The sequence below is a fragment of the Phaethon aethereus genome, assembly GCF_964289735.1.
Source record: "Phaethon aethereus genome assembly, chromosome: 3".
In the NCBI taxonomy this organism is placed as follows: Eukaryota; Metazoa; Chordata; class Aves; order Phaethontiformes; family Phaethontidae; genus Phaethon; species Phaethon aethereus.
The window spans coordinates 41,888,184-41,906,622 of NC_138576.1; the positions used below are offsets into that span (position 1 = coordinate 41,888,184).

At 38.4% G+C, this 18,439-nt stretch overlaps 1 protein-coding gene across 3 annotated transcripts in view; it reads right to left on the reverse strand.

Moving 5' to 3' along the window:
• Positions 1-3,045: 3,045 nt before the first annotated feature.
• RNGTT (RNA guanylyltransferase and 5'-phosphatase) overlaps positions 3,046-18,439 on the reverse strand; it is a gene marked incomplete at both ends in the record, with an annotated part of 180,813 nt that continues 165,419 nt past the window's right edge. For all 3 annotated transcript variants that reach the window (XM_081998035.1, XM_081998034.1, XM_081998036.1), the window contains 2 exons: positions 3,046-3,209; positions 6,120-6,243. In XM_081998035.1, the coding sequence (XP_081854161.1) occupies positions 3,046-3,209; positions 6,120-6,243 (288 nt within the window). The remainder of the gene's footprint in view (positions 3,210-6,119; positions 6,244-18,439) is intronic.

The window sequence follows — 18,439 nt, forward strand, 5'->3', positions numbered from 1 at the left end:
AACCACACAGCACGACATGCTGGCCGGGCGCATCAGCCTGCTTCCTTAATGCATACGGGGGGAGTACCAAATAAGGGTTAGAGAAGTTATCATACCTCCCAGGTCTGCTCAAAAGCCAGATCTGACACTCAAACACTAGCAAATCCGCAATGGTTGAGAAAAGCACCACAAAAACTGTACACGTAACATGAACGTACCAGCAGCGGAGATAGGATCTTAATTAGAAGGAAATTTCAAAAGTCAAGATGGGATTTTTAGTTCCTTTCCGTACAACTACACTTAACACCAAATGCATGAGCTACATAATGCTAGCCTGTCATAAAATATGTACCTTCACGCACCTTTTGGTTTCTTTCTGGTTCTACTTGCAGGAAGAGCAAATTGTACTTATAAATGGATCATGGCTTGGGGGCTTCTACCTGAGAGAGAAGCCACTGACCTCTGAAAAAATGTGGAAAAATTTCTTGGAGGACTAAACAGCAATACCACCACAGTAACCTGGCGCTTTCGCTGGTACCAGGAAAACACAAGCATCAAAAGTAAACACAACCTTAGCAGAAGCATTTTAAACCATTGACTTTATTAAAATACTTAATACACTGTTTGTAGAGGAATGTACTTACATTTTCTGGAAACTCCACTGAAACCAAACTTTAATTATTTAACAAATGTTAAATATTTAACAATATTTAACAAATGACAAAACAGTGGATGAATTCATGCTGTACACCAAAGAACAGACAAGGTAGGTTTTTTTGATCATCATTATTTTCCTGGCAGAAAATAATTCCACAGACTCTTCTTTGCTTCTTAGCTTCAATCTCTTGAATATCTAGTAGCAGAGAAAGGAGGTTTGCATTTCTCACAGCATTAATCCCATCTGGTCCAAGTGAAATTCCATTTGTGTTCATCGGGTTCTTCACTCAACCCTTCCCCAGTAGCCTCCTTTTCCAGAAAAGCAAACGTGATTGACCTCTCTAAAAAGCTGCACGCCATAGTGCAAGAAGAGTTCGACAATCAAATGTGAATGTGGAGCTCTAAACTCTCTCAGAGTCACTACTCTTTCAAAATACCCATTTCAAGCTGAGTGTGGAAAAAAAGACACTGTCAAAACAGAAGGGCCACAACACATCCATGGACTTGGTGGAATGCACATGGAAGACAGCGTGCGGTGCTGCAGCTCTGAAGTAAAAGGTAAACCAGAAGCTAGGTCTTACTGAAATACAAGATGCAAGGGCTGCAAAGGAGAAAGATGGAAATAACCTGGACACATCCTTCCAAGAATGAAACGTCCTAACCTCACGGAGAAGGCTGTAATCATCATACACGTTGCCACTGCCATAGAACCATGAAGATCAGTACCAACGTGTACGTTATGACAATCTCAAGGACAAGAATAACCTGGGGGAAATTATTTATACTGAGTGAAGAAATAATTAACTGTGTGTTTCAATGCAAGATGCACAGAGGCTGCATAGGTTTTCACATCAAATTCATAAGGCTTTTTTAGGAGATAATTTTGCAACCTTGCATAGGTGATATTATATCTTTTCTATAGATAATATGCAGAAACTATGTACAGTTGAAAAAAAGAACTTTGATGAACACATTTTTTTTCCCCTCGAGTTCTGCCATAGTATAAAAAGTAACTTATATAACTCCTTCAGTTCTCTAAAACACGTATGGAATATCCTAGAAAGAGACGTTAGGAACACCATGTAAATGATGCCATTGTGCATTTATACAACAGGTTGAAACAACTAGCGAAGCCACCGCAAAGCATAGTCCTAAGGTTTCCATATAGAAAAAAAAATGCAGGAGTTAATTCTGCTTACAAATATTAAAACTCATTTAAACAGAAATGCATTTTAGTTACAACAAATTAATGAGCTTCACTAATCAGATTGCTGAATGAATGCATGACTCACGCACTAAGTAAACTATAGAAAGATGCAATTCGATCCCTGCTTGATAAATGTACAGTAAACTTTAAAATCTGCATTTGGTTTCCGATTAATCCCAGCTCAGAACAGCTCCTCCATTAGACAACCAGTAACTGTGGTTACCTAAACCAGGAGGCTTTCCGTCCGACGTGGTTCTCTCCCACCTAAACTATCTTCTCCATTACACAGAAGTTGTCTGGCATTTCTTTTGCCATTTTGTGCCTGGATCTAAGACATCATGATTAGCGCTGCTTATTACTCTTGCATATCACAGTGATGTGTAACTTTTAGTAGTATTTACAATAGCATCACTGTGGAGAACTACGCCCTGTACTAGAAACAGTCTCTTAACAGAGACCTTAATACTAAGGATTTGGTGTTTTCCTTATCTACAGATAAACTTAAAAAGGCAAAGCTAAAATCAGCCCACTATACATTTGGTGTGTTAGGTTCAAACAGGGGGGGAAAAAAACAAACACCCAGCACGTTTCCTCTGGGATGCAATTTACAAGAAGGATTTGCTTTTTTAATATTTCAACAACAAAAACCCAGCTAATTTTGAAATTAGTGAAATCTAAGGCAGCTTAGTTTTTAACCAACACAGAGCACAAACAACATTGCTGTTTGCTGTTAAACACAAGTCTCAGAAACACAGGGAAACTATGATCAATTATACTATGGGTGACAAATCGCAACCAGTTGAATAACAATAATAAAAAAACACTTCTGCTTTTTTTAAACACAGCCTCTAAAAAGTACAGCATCCCAATGTTTTCTCAGTTCAGATTGCTGACATTATAAATTAAAGGTGAAAAGAGATCCGTATATAAACAAGGCAGCTTTCCATTGGCCTTCATTGTACTGTTCTTGTCTAAACCTTTGGAAATTTCATCTTCAAATACCATAAGGTAAGGCTGAATTTATCAGCTACAAAACAATGTCCATTCATATGTGGAATTTGGAAGAAAACAAACCAGCCAACCAAACTCAAAAAACCACACCCAAGTATTTACAGCAATTCAGATTTCTTTTTGTCCAGCCTTCACACTTGCGTTTCGCCTTCTGCAGAACTGTAAACACGCTACCTGCTGAGACCGAGGCCTTATGTTATGGTACGCGGCCTTTTGGGCGGTGGGGGTGGCATGAGTTCAGTGTCAGGATCGAGGTGGTGTTTCCGCGTCTGTCCTTGAGAAGCTGCTGTACATCTGTCAATGAACTCAAACAGCATCTCCTTCGTGACTGGATTCTGGATGCTGTTGCATACAGCTGGGAACAAAGAACATATTCTCAAGTTACTAGACCGGTTTGTTGTAGTTGGCACTACAATAATTTCATCTCCTCTTTGCAAACTAAATAACATCATTTGTCTCAAGTATTCAGCCTTAAAGGCGGAATTCCACAAGATGGCTGTGTCAGGAGTCAAGTGTCTCTGCTTTGCCTCCCAGAGAGCAAAGCAGCGTAGTGGGTCCTACCTCATGGGAATCGCTCTTCTTAAAATAAACAAAAGGCGTGTGTGTGTAGGCTTCACGGGGCAACTATAAAAATGACAAGAACTAGCATCCTATTGAGGCAAGCAACAGCAATGAAGGCCTTGTGAGACATGGCTTTAAAACACTCATCAAATCCAAACAGCTAGAAACAAGATTGCCTTAATATTGAAAACCTCTGAATTAAGGTAACTCCTTTTTTTCACCACTAAGTACTATAAATACCATAAACCCATAATGCACAGTACTTCTTTTTTAACCCACATACCTTCATGTGGCAGAAAGACTTGACACAAGCAAGCTACATGCCTAGCACACCACACCATATGATGGAGGAAAGGCCATAGCGCTGCATGGTGGCCAAGACGTGCAGGTACAAGCACACTTGGATTACTTAACATGACTCCCCAGGTCACAGTTTGTAAGTAATAGCCCACAGGATTTTATGTAACATATAAAAAGGCTTACTTCTCTACAACAAATTAAATATTTTTAATACTTTTCCTACATAACTTTATACTCCTCTAATTAATCCTCCCGAGAGACTTAAGGAGGATGGAAAAAAAAAAAAAAAGCAAGAAATTAAGGAGAAATCCTATGACTGTCTTGGAAGAAAGAACAACATAATTAGAGGATAATTTATAGCACGTAAGGATTGGCAATTGGCAACAGTATGGATGCAATTTCCATGCAAAACAATGTACTGAACCCCTACAGCGCTAAGCAACATTAAGCCTCCTTAATACGTACATGCAATATAGCATTGTTACGAATAACAATCAACATATAATTTCCTGACTCTTAAAACCACTCCTTTCTTTCCTGCAGAACTCCAGAACCATTCAAAGCATTACTTTACACTTAACAAAACAGCTTCCAAGCATTATTTTTTTACTATCTCATTTATTTTTGGTGAAAAGGTGCTTTAAAAGTTGTACTGTATGTGACTTCAGCAGTTGGAAAGCATTATGATTATCAGTAGGAATAGAATTTGTGCCACAAGGCAGCCGGTATAACTCTATATCAATTTTAAGGGCTGTCCTAGCTTAATAACTCAAAAAGCCCTTCTCTTTTCAATATGAAAGGTATCAAAGTCCAAAACCAAGATGGAGACAGGTACTTATTTTGTTGCTATTTCAACCACGGGGAAAAATAAATAGTATTTTTTATCAAGAAAAAGCAAATAAAGGAGAAAGGATCTAGAGAAGGGGGCAACGCAAGTCTCAAATGTGAAAATACAACTTTTGCTGATTTTGAAAAATTGTCAAAAGAGAAAAATTAAAGCCAAAAGAAAACTTTCTGTTCTGAAATTTCCCATGGAAAATTTGAAATATTTCTCAAAAAACAGTTCTTCCAGTAGCATTTACTTTTCTTTTAATTTTTATTTTTAGGAAGTTCATTATGTTTTGGCAGGAAAAAAAAGTCAGGAATAACATAACTGCTGTACAAATGGAGAAAATTAAAAGAGAAAAAGTGCAAAAGAGGAAAGAAGAATATACTACTCCTCAAAGAAAAGAAAACTCCAAGGAAACGTAATTATTGAAACAATAAGGTGAAACAGAGAAGAGAAATTTAGGTCATGGTGACAAAGAGATGTCACTGTACTTTTGTACGCTTTTGTGTGGCCCATTCCTCAGTCCTGTCAGGAAAGTTCAGCATGTATTTCAGCTACATTCTGTGCTAGTTCCCTAAGATGCCAAGAAATTTATTATCTCCTGGCAAAATGACCACATTTTGTTTATTCAAGAAAATCTACTCACTGCTTGGGCAGAAATACAAGTAGAATGGTTCAGAGAAAATCCTACATCATCTAGGCATGTCCTAGTAAATAGCACAACCTTAAATATGATTAAACTTCATTTTGTCACTTAACAAAACCCAGTACCTGCTGGTTTTGAATATTGTTAATATTCAAACAATAAATAAATACTGTTACTCAGCCTTGCACACTTCTATTCAAACTCTTATACTTCGCCTGAAAGTAAACAAGATAATGTAATTTACAATACTTGGTGAAATGTTTTTTGGTGGAAAAACCACAGCAGTCTCACAGTTCTGCAGGGATATACCCTCACCTTTCATTTGTTTGCCTCTTTATTGTTTGTACAACTATTGTAGAAACTTAAGATGACATTTTCTCCTATCAACTTTCTAGCCCATCTGCCAAACAATGGTTTTGGCCTTTTGAATAGATGCAAAATTATAATGGATTTTTTTGTCCAACAAATTCAACTCATAGTGTGTCGGTTTGCACTACATCTTGACAAGTCAACACATCACTAGGAACTGAGGCTAGTTAGTTAACTGCTGTTGCAATGATATCGTAAATAAAAACTTTCTTGGGCCTTACTTAAAAGCCATGCCCTGCCATTTAGTGTTTCTTTGAGCAAGTGTTTGCAGTTCTACAAAGACTAAGGTACTTGCTTCTGCATTACCTGTTAAATATTGCATCAGAGTATTTGTTTAACTGGCTTCATCAAATAACCCTGAAGCCAAAGGATTCATGCTATATTAAAGCTAAGCATGACATAAAAATTTGCAAGATGAGGTATTACTATAATAAGTTAGAGAAGCCAGGACTCAAACTAGAAATGAGAACACAAGAGTGCCTTTTCTCCTTAAACTAGAACAGTGTTAAAAAACTAAAATTTGAGCCTGAAAAACTTTTAAAGCTAATTATTCTACTCACCCATGGCAGTGCTGTAGGCATTTGGAAAGCTTTTGTCTATTCTCTGTCTCATGAAGACCCAGCTGTTGTTCTCAAACTTGCACTCTATAATTTTATTATCGTACTGTTTCAGTTCTTTTGTCACCTGTTTAAAAAAGTTTGTTTGGGATAAACATATTTTAATTCACATTTTTTTCTTTAGGGAAAAATAATAGAAGATCAAAAGCTGACCTGCATTTTTCAGCAACATGCCTCCATCCTACATAGAAAAACTGCACAGACCACATCTCCATTATACATATGCTCAGCTATTCAACATATTAAAAATACTTTTCAAATCTGCTGTCAATATGCAGCAATTATATTATGCTAAAACATCAGCAGCTCTAACAGAGGGGGAAAAAAGTCACTTCTGGCCCAAATGCAAATAGGTTTCCATGGGAATAAACTGCTTCCAGTGTAAGTGCTACCACCAGCCTAAGTGCATGAAATGTATTACCCATGTTTCATCAACCTTCTTTGTTGAAGGTCTCAAAGCCAAATGTCAGATTTCAATACCAGAAAGAGCTTATGGAAAATCATTCCACTCTTCACACTACTGAGGATTTTTCTTTTCTATTTTTTTTTCTTCATTTGTCTTTAAAAATTAAGATTGTAACTCCAAAACAATGCGGGATTTCAAATCACATATGTTCTAAATCTCCTTCAGGCCTCTTTTTATTGATTCATATATTTGTCAGCAGCCAATATCCTGAGCTATTTGTCTTTCTATTTGGCAATGCTGTGTGGTTTGGAAATGTAGTTTATATGCATTGGACTTCCTAGTTGTTTTGGCTACTTCATCCTATGCATCCTAATCTATGACACAATGCAAAATTTTCAAGTAGCCATGGTAACCTGAGAACCTTATCGAACGCTTTAACAATTTTACCCATATACTTCACTTTGTTCCAAAGGGCCTCTTCAGGAGTATAAAAGCTGTATTTAACTGCATTTAGTTTGCTGTAGTTTACCAACGAAAAAGCTGCACAAGATAATACAACACTTTGGATTCAGGATCGTACGCATAAGCGCTCTCATAAAAAGGGACTGGTTATTGCAATCCATTAGCATAATTTTTCACCTCTGTTGTCTACTTGCTCCTGAGAGGTGACAAGGGAATTTACTACTGTCAGAGGGATGCAGATTTGAAAAAGGCCATAACTGTCTCCAGACAGCTTAATAGCACATACAGTGGAAAAGCCCATGAACCTCTTTTCCATTAATTCCCAGATAAAGGCAATTAATTTATGAAAGGTCCCTGAGTCCTCCTATACTGCATGGTACAGGATTTATGCTTAACTTGATAAGCACAATCCTAACATTTTTCTTGGTATTTACCCTGAATACTTGTGTTCATTCCTGGATAGGGAGCCCTGAGATTTTACTTGTCAAGTGAACAAGGCACTATGAGACAATTTTGTTAAAGCCACTTACAACCCAGGCCTGTCCTGCTGCAGGACTGACAGTCAGAGTCAGGTTTCTGTGTCACACATTATTCCTTCATCCATTCCACCACCTGCGAAGAGCTTTTTGTCCTAAAATCATTTAATCCTTAAGTGAAGTTTGCATCCGCTGACGATCACCTGGATGAAATCAACCGATTGCCCAGATCAGCAATCTCTTCCTTTGCAGCATGCTCTGCACAGCGTGTCACTTCTTTCTACCCATGTTGAAAAGCTATTTACAGTCCAGATGTTTGACTGACACACAATTGCCGACATATTTATGTTCCATTAGGTGCATGCAGGAAAACACAACATCCTTTTCTAGCGCACTATGGATACATGAACCCAGGAAGAAACTCTTGGCTGCGCAGTGCCTTGGGAAGGTATATTACTTTGAAAACAGCTGCCTAGTGGAAGCGGGGGCACCAGGGCCTATGACCGTGTGTCTGATTTTCTGCCAAAGCAGGGAAATGTTAGAAGGATCATCTGCTAGAGAGAGAAATGTATACAGCTGAAGGCGATGACTTCAACTAGCCAACCATCTCATGGTTTTCTCATGGTTTATCATTCTTCTAGTGTTCAGATGCTTAGAATAGCAATAAATTAGATGGCAGCTTTATCTGACTGTGCCAATTAAGCAGTATTATTAACTACCTAGATACTTGCTTGGCCATTCATTAGCAATCTGGAAGATAGATCTTTCCACAAAATATGAACACCTGCCAAAGCACTGCCTTAAATGAATTTTCCCGTTAGAAACTAGTGATCATAGTCTTTAACAATTGCAAGTTGTAGTAATTATTTTACGAAGTAAGAAATACAGCACCTACTCTTCCCTATACTTTGTTACGTGACCTCAGCCTTGTAAATGTACCTACTGTAGTATTAACAAACATCTTAGGAACTGCTGGGCATTTGATCAAGACTACAAGTACTCTGAGCAAAACACACTTTTCAGTATTAAAAATACTCTTCTATTGTTGTATCGTAGTAGACTTCTAAATGGGTATTGTTTATGCACAGGACTGAACAAGCCCACAGCGATCCTTGTATCGATAATTCACAGCTTGTATCTACCCATCACTTGCACACTACCTTCTGGTATTTCAGCTTCAAAGCGGGACAGGAAAACTGTCAAATTTAACTGTCTTGAATTTCCTTCCCTTTGGGAATTCATTTTGAGCTGCTCAGAGCAGTGTCTTCTCAATTCTCCTTTTGCAGTATGGGGTTCATCCTTCCTTCTCCCCCGTAAGTGTAACAATCCATATGAGTATCTGAATAATGTACCACCATTTCTCCTCCTGAGAGGTAGTACTTCTAGCTAGTGCTTCACAGCAACAGAATTGCCTTAGGAGTGATGGCAGTTCTCAGCCAAAACACTTATCGTCAGCAGCAGCAATGCTTTCGGTACAGTGCCAACGCTTCTGCCATACTGTTGGTAAAACGCCTTGAACCAGCATTCAGCAATTTCAAGGCGGAAACTCCCACCCCACTAAGGATTCCATGGAGCCTCCCTTAATTATTTGTTCCCTAACCTATTTTCAGACAGCCAGTCAGAATTAGAAGCCCAGAGGATCACGTCTCAGACACGGGGCTGTCAGAGATGGTGTGCATCAGAACAGTATCTCTGGTCTGGGCCACAGCTGTGTCCTGGGCAAGGATGAACACCAACCTGCACACTACTTTCCTTTCAAGAGTGAAGAAATTGTTCCTCAGCAGGAACACTCGCTGTTCCTGATAGCCTTCAATCTAGTTATCAGGAGCCAGCCTACTTGCCCAACAGAAATCACTTCCCAAAAATATAGATGAGATTCCTCTTGGAACTTGATTCACTACATTACTGCTAGATTGCCAGATGTGATCAGAAAAAAGTGGGTAGGAGTTGCATGCCCATTTCAGCAATAGCTCATTATCAAATCAGACTGGATGTTATGCAAGACCGTTGCCTAAGAGCGTCAGATTACATGAAGATGACAGCTATCTTCCTCTCCCTGCTGAGAAAGGCTTCCCACTGCCATCATCATAAGGGCTATTCACTAGGTAAACCTTTGGTGGGGTAAGCTTATTCCTTTTTCTAAAGGTTGTCTTAAGGTTTAGGAAATCTCCTATTTTCCAGTCTCCTTCCACCCCCTATGTTCTGAAAGAAATTAAAAATATATTAAAAAAAGTGAAATATCTAACCCATCTCAAATTATCTCACCTGGCAAAACAATGGAGACTTTTTGAGATTAATCACAACAATGTGTTTATATGCAGCCACATTTTATGTTAATTTAAGGAAAAATGTGGAAAAAACCCCCCATACATCCAGCTGAAAAAGAGGAGAAACCATTTACACTGAATGTAGTCAACTCTAGTCCCATGAACATTCCTGCATTATGTGTGCTGACCACCAGTGTCCAAGGCTTTTCTGTGTATCTTCACAGTGCACAGTCATCAGACTGGTCCACCATTCCACCCATTGAGTCATTCTTTCATTTACTTGAAGCATACATATTTTCTGTGAAAACATCGCTCCAACATTAGTCTCATCACCCCTGATCCCAGAAGAATGAAATTCCTGGGCAAGCCGCTACTTTACATAAGAGTTATTAAGAATCAGAATTTAGATTTTAAGGTAATTAAGTTAATATTTCAGAAAGCATGTCTACAATGGACAAGCTTAAACTTTAAAAACTCATCTACCCTCCCTATATTCAAGTTCTTTAGAAAGAAAAAAGGAGGTAGGCTTTTAGATAAATGGAGACTTGACTGAAAGAAGACCTATGTTTCCATATGCATTTTTTTTTTCAAAGCAGTTGAAATTATTTTAGCTCAGTAAATAACCCCCTTTAAAGAAAGTGATGTTTGTAAGCAAAATCTTAACACATTCTATTTCAAATCATCTCTCTTTAAGTGCCTTTTTGTTGCACTTTCCCCTCTATTACCAAACACTTATAGAAAGAAGATCATTCAATTCACCTATTTCTATTGCTTATTCCACATCCCTAGTCATCAGCCTATTTCTAAGATCCCAGAAGAAACGATCATAACAGTAGATGTAGAAAATGTTAACTTCCATTGGAGAACAAATGAGTAAAAGCAGCAGTTGAAATCTTACGAAATTAAAAAGATCTTTATTTCTAAATACAGAATTAAAAAAGGAACCATAATACTCAGGCAAGATAGATTCTAAATGTAATGGCTTTCTATTTTCTAAAGAATCTGCCTTTTCTTTTTATAGGTGGCATGTGCAATGAAGGCATTCCTTTTTGATAGGCTCAAGTACACAAACTGTTTTCTTTTTTTAAATGCAAGTTCCAATGCCTGGAGGGAAGAAGAGTTTAGAGCTGCCACATAAGGCCTGGAAAGTAATTCTTCCTCTCGGATATCGTAACTAACTTCTCTCCATTAAGATCCATTCTCACAGCCAAAGCAAACAAACAAGTGAAAGCAGCACATCCCAAAATAAATGATCATCTATGTGTTAGTGACAAAGAAACCTTTTGGTTGCTTCCCAGTCTCCTACTGCAGGAGAACTGGAGCCCTCCCCTTCTCTAGTCACCCATCCTGCAAAAATTAAACCACATTTGTTCTAAGAACTGTCCAAAAAATATGACATTTGCAAGCTCCTTGTCCTGAGGGCACTGGGATACATTCAACCACAAATGACTATTTAGGAAATAAAACCTCTCTAGCAAAATAGCACATCTCAAATCCAGACTTCTGCATTGCTCTCAAATGCTGTGACTGCCTACAGCTGTGAAGTACTATAGACTTTATTTCTAAACTTCTCAAGCAATGTGGAATGCCCTAGAGGACAGAGGGAATTAACCTGCCCACTCATACTATGACTCCACAGCAGTAAGGGCATCATCTGAAGACCAGGGAGAAGCAATGACAACAGTCAGGGAACAAAAAGAACAATTACATGGGAATTTGAGGAAATAAAGATGGGTCAAGAGTTCCTGAAGGAACAGAATGGAGACAGAAAAAATAAAGAAGCAACAGTAACAAAATAAACAGCTTCTAAAGACATGAAGATAAGCCAAATTCAAAATGAGATCTTTTTGAATACTCAAGACTTAAAGGTGACAAGGACCTTTATGTCAAACCGAGGCAACTGAGAGGAAATGAGGTGTGAGAAACAGGGCTCCTGTTTTTTTTGAGAATACACCTGAAGCAAAGCTTTGAAGTGCACGATTTTAGTGCGTGCCCAGCTTTCCAGCAGAATGTGCATACTACCCTGGGAAAGGACTCTTACATGTGATTACAGATGAGGACATGAATACAAGAAATTCTAATGATTTGACGAAGAACATCCTGGAGAGTCAGTACCGGTGTGGTTATTAGAGCCTCCAACACTTACAAGGGCACAAACACAGCACCCAATACAGATCCCAAGTTGTTCCTTCAGTGTTGCTTCCTAATTCTCAGAAAACTTGTTCAGATGCTTTTAAAGAACTTTTCTCCCCATTCACATAAAGCATCTCATGTTTTCCACAGTAAAACTTCTCAAAGAACTATAAAAATTCATTAAATGCCATTAAATGCCTGTTCATACCAATAGTGTACACAGGACCACAAATATTAACACTGTCAATGGGCAAAAGTTAATCGGTTAAATAATCTGCTTCACATTTTTGTTCAAGCTAAACCAGATTTTGTAATGTAGCTTAATATCCATTTCTTAATATGATTCAAAAGATTATTTTATCAAAAACATAGATTTGTCAAAAGTAAAATAAGAGCACTGGTAACCAATTCTGTTGCTAAATTAAACATGCTGATTGTGTTTCCTTTTAAGTAGTATATTACCCAACAAATGGTTATCAGCTTGGGTAAACACAATGCAGTTGATATGTTTATTTAACATTAAAGACGACTTCTAAGTGTAACTATGCCGCTTCTTGTGTACATAGGAAATGGAAATGCTCCAATTTAGAGATCTCATTCCTGGAAAGGAACATTAAGTAATATAAAAATTTTAACATTTTTGTTCATGCCAAATTAGACCACGGTGCTAACATCAAGCACTGGAAAATCATGGCAAAAGCCAAAAAGAAAAATCGTATTTCAAAATCACAAGAGTGAGGCTTTTTTAAACTGTGGGATTTTTTTTTCGTTTGTTTTTGACTTCCAATGTTTAGCACTCACAGTTCGTGATTTAGTCTTTCTTTTTAACATACAATATTTCCTCAAACAATCTCTCATTCTTACATGTAGTAATTTCAAATATGTGTACCATTTTCTGATACATAGAATGGGCTGGAGTCCTGGGGTTTTCACGACGACTGACTGATGGAAATATCAGAAATAAAAAGCCTTCGTCTTATCAGCGATATTACAAGTTTAATGACTTTCAGTGCCAGCTGGGAATAGATTTCTTGTATCCTGGAAGGTCTCCTGCATACCTGACCTTGCAACACCATCTGAACTATCTGTAAGGAACCGATGTTTTTCTGAGCTTTGTCTGGGACTCTCAGAGGAACATTGGTATCTACAACAAAGCAGGTAACTGGTAACTGCTAAGACCATGATGAGGGAATATATCTGCGTTTGCACAAACGCTTTGCTCAATGATGCACACTCTTCAATATATTCTTTTCTTATACTTCCCATTTCACTTCATGGGAAAACCTGGTCAGCCACGGCAAACCAGCAAACTCTTTTGAATGCTTTTGAGCATTAGTCAAAGAGCAGTTGACCTTCCTGCTACACTTTGCCATCTCCACATAACTCCTGAAGGAACCTTAAAGCTTTTCAAAAATCTATTTTCTTTTAATCACCATCAAGAATGAGAAGCAGAGATCTGAGGGTCCATACACAACTTTAACAGTTAAAAGCAACAAAGTAATAAATGGTTGTCTTCCTAGACTGATATCCCTTGCCCAGGCACTCTAATCATCACAGGTCTACGGATTAAAGAAAAAAAGATCTCTCTGTACATCTTCTGTAAAAACTGGGAAATGGAAGAATTCTGTGCTGAGAACTCACGAGCCTGGCATACCTCCACTGCGCTGAGTTCTTAAAGTCGTATTAAAAAAGCAGCTCCTATAATTCTGACCCTCAGCATGTGCTGGTGAAAGAGGAAGACACTGTAGGGGATGGGGGAACTGCAGTAAACACCCAGGCTTCAGAGAGCAGTAACAGAGCTCTCAAAGCAAGCGTCCGCGTGAACTTACTGTAGAGAAGATGCCCTTTTGGTGCAAACAGAGCTTCACCTGCTCTACAGCTCATGAATTTCCAGGAGAAGGCAAGAACAACGCTTCACCGCAAGGACCTGGGGTAACCTTGCAGAGGCCAGAGATGGTCACCTTGGATTTGGCACACCAGGAATAATTGTGCCACTAATAATCCTTGGGGTCAGTACTGAAACTTGAGGGTGTTTGTCAAAGAAAAACAGGCAGCTGCAAGCAAAGCAGTAAAATGCCACAGCAAACTGCAGAACTGTTCAGCAGGTTATGCAAAAACAAATAAGCAAAAAAACCCTTTCAGTGAAGGACAAGGAATCCACTGGAGGTTTCTGAAAAAAGCCACCCCCCACCAGGAAGCTAAGCAACCGTACAGGAGGGGAAGATAGAGCAAGCATATACAGCGCAAGTTGATAGAAAAAGCTGTAATCATAATGTAGCGATGATTCCGGGAGGAAACATTTCACTCACAGCCTGACATATTTTGAGGACCATATTTCTACTTGACATGAGCTAGCTTGTAAAAGCCAGTCTGAACCCTGACTCCTGTTTTACTCCCTCAGAGTGCTTTTGCAAAAGGTAGCCAGCTCCAAACTGAGAACTCTGCATGTTAGGAAACAAAGATCCAGGGAGAAGAGTTATGCACCAGTAGTAGAGAATATACTTTAAAAACACCACTTAGCTCATTCATAAATTATGAATTTCATAAGGCTTATTATTCTCAGTTTGAAAATGGGGAAACCGAGAGAGATGGCTTGTGGTCACACAACAGGGAAAGCATTTACCCCCCATTAGGTTCTCTAAACCCGATCTTAATTACCCCTTAGGTACTTATGCTACCAAGAAATCCTCTGACACAGGGCAGCTGAGATCTCTTTAATAATTTATCAGCAGAAACCCAAACAAATCTTCTGGAGACAAAGCAATGATATCACTATTTTACAACCTTTGGCAGTGCTACTTCTATACCTCAAAATAAACGAAAGAGAACCTAGACTGTCAGAATAGGATGAAGAGTTTTTCTGACATTTTCTGCCTTTCACATGTTGGACTTCATCTCTGTAATGATGGCTCTCTTGACAAATGTTGTGTTTATCACACATAGATTTTACAGTGTACTTTCTCATATGACTGTTTTTCATCTTTACTTTGTACCCAAGCTGTTGCAACTGTAGGAGTCTAAATTAATCTCATTTTATCTGTACTTCTTACACCCTGCAAGGGGTTCTGTCACTTGCTGTCGCATCGCTGGGGATGGATTACGGGGAGACTCCCCGGGGCTGGGCTCTCCGGAGCCTCCCAGCAGCCCTTCTGTGCTGTCTGAGGAAGATCTACTTTTACAAGCCAGAGAGTATCTGCCACTATTCATACGGGCCCCAGCTCTCCTATCCTTCTAAGTTACATACCTCTGAGCAGCCTTGTAAGATCAATTAGCCCACATCAGTGTTAAGAGGATTGGGCTCTAAACCTAATTCTCGTCATTGCTTCTCTGGCTTCTGAAATATTCTTAGTGGTTTTATACTGTTTCAGAAAAACACTTAATGATAAACCAAAAGACTTGTAAACTAGAATCCAAAGTAGCACGTAATTGCAAGTGAGTCTTTTAAGCCCACTTTTATTTGTAACAACACACAGCTTTCGAATTACAGCCCTTATGAATCACATTCTTTTCTTCCACTTAGATCCCAAACAGCCGGTTTTATACGCTTCAAGTTTTTTCCCCCCATAAATCAAAATTCACCACTGAGAACAACTGTGTTAACACTACAAGGAAATTTGTTTGCTTTGTTAAATTGAGCTTCAAACGCCTGAACTGAACATACATTTGTGATCGCAAGTAATGCCTCTTCTTATATCCATTCAAAATGTTTACTTTATTACAGCTTATTATAAATGTACTGTCTAAAATGCAGCAGCATGACTGTTCAATTTCCAGGCCATAATTTTATGATAATCATATGTAATATATTCATATGTCTACTCCACTGCCTAACAAAGCCCAAACTGGTTTGTTAGCAGCTCTGCTTTCCCCATGGTTCAAATTTCTCTGCCTCAGAACATTACTGAATAACAACATTAAGAAAGATATAATCATAATTCTACTTTGTATGCTTCACTATAGTAGGCAAACAAAGAAACATATAACATTGGAATCTGAATTTGGCATACTGACTTTATCAAATACTGGTATCTAACTGATATGTAAATTATTAAACATGCTATGCAAGCATTATTAGAAAGGTGGGGGCTAGGGAGCAAGATTATAAATTTATAAATGTTTTCAATATCTAGAAATCCTATTAATACTTGAAAATGTTGAGATTGTACAGAGAACGTGCACATGAAATAAGACCAGAACTAAGCAAACTTGCTTTTAATTTCCTATATTTAACATGTGTTTCAGATTCTCCCTAGGACATATTTACAAAAAGTAGTAAATTTTTTTCCTTCATACATTTCAGAGGCAATTCCTAGCTACTGATAAACCTGACACTAGAACATAGAGAGGCTTACTTGTAGGACATAAGAATTCCCCATCCAATTCACTAGACTAAATGGTTTGTCATCAACCAAGCCTCCTACAAACTTAAGGGTCAAGCCAGAGGAGATCTCAGTCTTGCTCATCGCAGCTTTTATATGGTCTGTGTAATGTTTAGTATTTTTAAGACAGCGACAGATCTTGAAATCACACAGGTCTCTTACCACAGAATAACATCTTACATTTTCAAGAAAATTTTCAGGTTTTGTATTTGTATTATAGAAGAAAGCAAGAACTTTAAATTTTCAAATACAGGATGACAATTAAAGCCTCACCATTTTGAGGGGTACGCTTACACCTGATCACTGAGATTCAAGTTCACAACCCTGCTGACTCAACTTTCATTTTGGTACTTAATGGCACAGGAGGAGTTTCAGGCAACTGCCAGAACCACTTACGTAAGAGAGCTGATAGATGCCTTGATGAAACACTGCACCAAGAAAACCAAGAAGAGCCAAACAACAAGAAAAATCTATTCAGCAGTGCTATAAAATCCAAATAATAAAGCAAAGATGTGCTGGGAAAAAAGCTGCAAAAGCCATGTTAGGGATTTTTTCATTGTATTTTTCATCCTTCTAAGATTTCAATTAAAAGGAAAATAATCTTTTTTTTTTTCCATTACTGATAATACACCACAACAAAAAGATTAATGGCTGCTGACTTAACATGGACTTTCAAAAATTAGCTTTGATCAAAGCAACTGCTGTAGTGAAAGTCAACTGCCCTAACTCACTTCTCAACAGTCTTTATAGCACTGAGCTGGCTTGAACTCCCTCCCTTTCTTGAAGTTTGCCTTAAACTTCAAAGCCTAACCAGCTTTGAGGCTTAAATCACAGAAAGCTTTTTTCCTTCTTCTTCAAAAGCCATTAAAGATGTTCAGTATAATCTGACCTATAATCTAAAATCTAAGCATGCAGGTCTTCTTGATCATTGTGGGATTACAGAATGGAAGGGGCTAGATTGGGAAGTTAATTGTGGCTCAGACACTGCAAACGGTTTTATGGTGCCTGCCAGCTGATGAGGTCAGTCCTCTAAAAGAATGGTAAGCAAGGGCTAATCTATCAATGGCACAAATGTGTCAGTAAATGAGGCTATAGAGGGGTTCTTACTGCTTTACCTTTCATTGCAAGCCCCTCCTTTCCATTCCTTGTTATTAATGAATCTGCAGAGTTCGGAAGCCAGTTCCCAGGACACCACAGCAATGTATGTGGGGTGGGGCGATAGGCTGCAGTAAGCACGAGGCAGAGCAATGGACAATATTCATGGACTTGGAAGAGTCACAACTGCCTTCAGTGGATTTTAAGGATTGTGCCAGATGTGGTCTGAGAAACCTATGAACTTCTTGGTCTGTTTGGGCAGCAGTGTTTCTAGACAAATCAATAAGGATTTTATCCGAGTTTCTATTTTACTATCAACTAAACAGGATTACAAGTTTGACTGGTGAGGCCTGACAACAGGAGATGATTAATGGTTTGATAGTTGGTCCTGCCAGAGCCCTGAAAGACAGGAAATCTGGGAAAGCCTGCTGTACACGAGCACATTTTTCATGGCTTTGCTCAAGCACTTTGTTATTGTACGGTAGATCAATAACAAAATAAGTGAGCAACAATATTTAGTCTTCATTCTTATTTCACAAAACGACTTCATCCAGTTATACTGCAAAAGCTATTGAAGGCAAGCAAAGCCAAGAAAAGTCTCTTGAGTTTCCTAACCAGGTAACCTCTCCAAAAGACCCTCATCATAAAGCTGTGGCCTGCAAAGACCTCTGCATGGGCTGATTCTTAAATTCTCCAGAATTCGGAGCCTAATTTGAATGCTCTGCTCAAGTGCTACAGTTGTGTTTGAGCGGCTGTCCTCCTCAACCTGAGGGCTAGGACTGAAACAGCATTAGTTCTCTAACAGCTGAAAACATTTGTTTTGCTTTTCACATGATGTAAAGGCATTACAAGTAACATTATAAAGCCATTCTAGAGCCAGCCACTGTCACTAACAATTCCAGACAGGAAAAAATAAATTCTTAATGGCTTTTCTCTAGAAAAATAAGCAGTGCTGGAAAGAGATAAAAAAAGAAAAAGAAAAACCAGGTAATGGCATGGCAACTCTATAACCTGTTGCCCGATAACCTCAAAGTGTATTTTTATA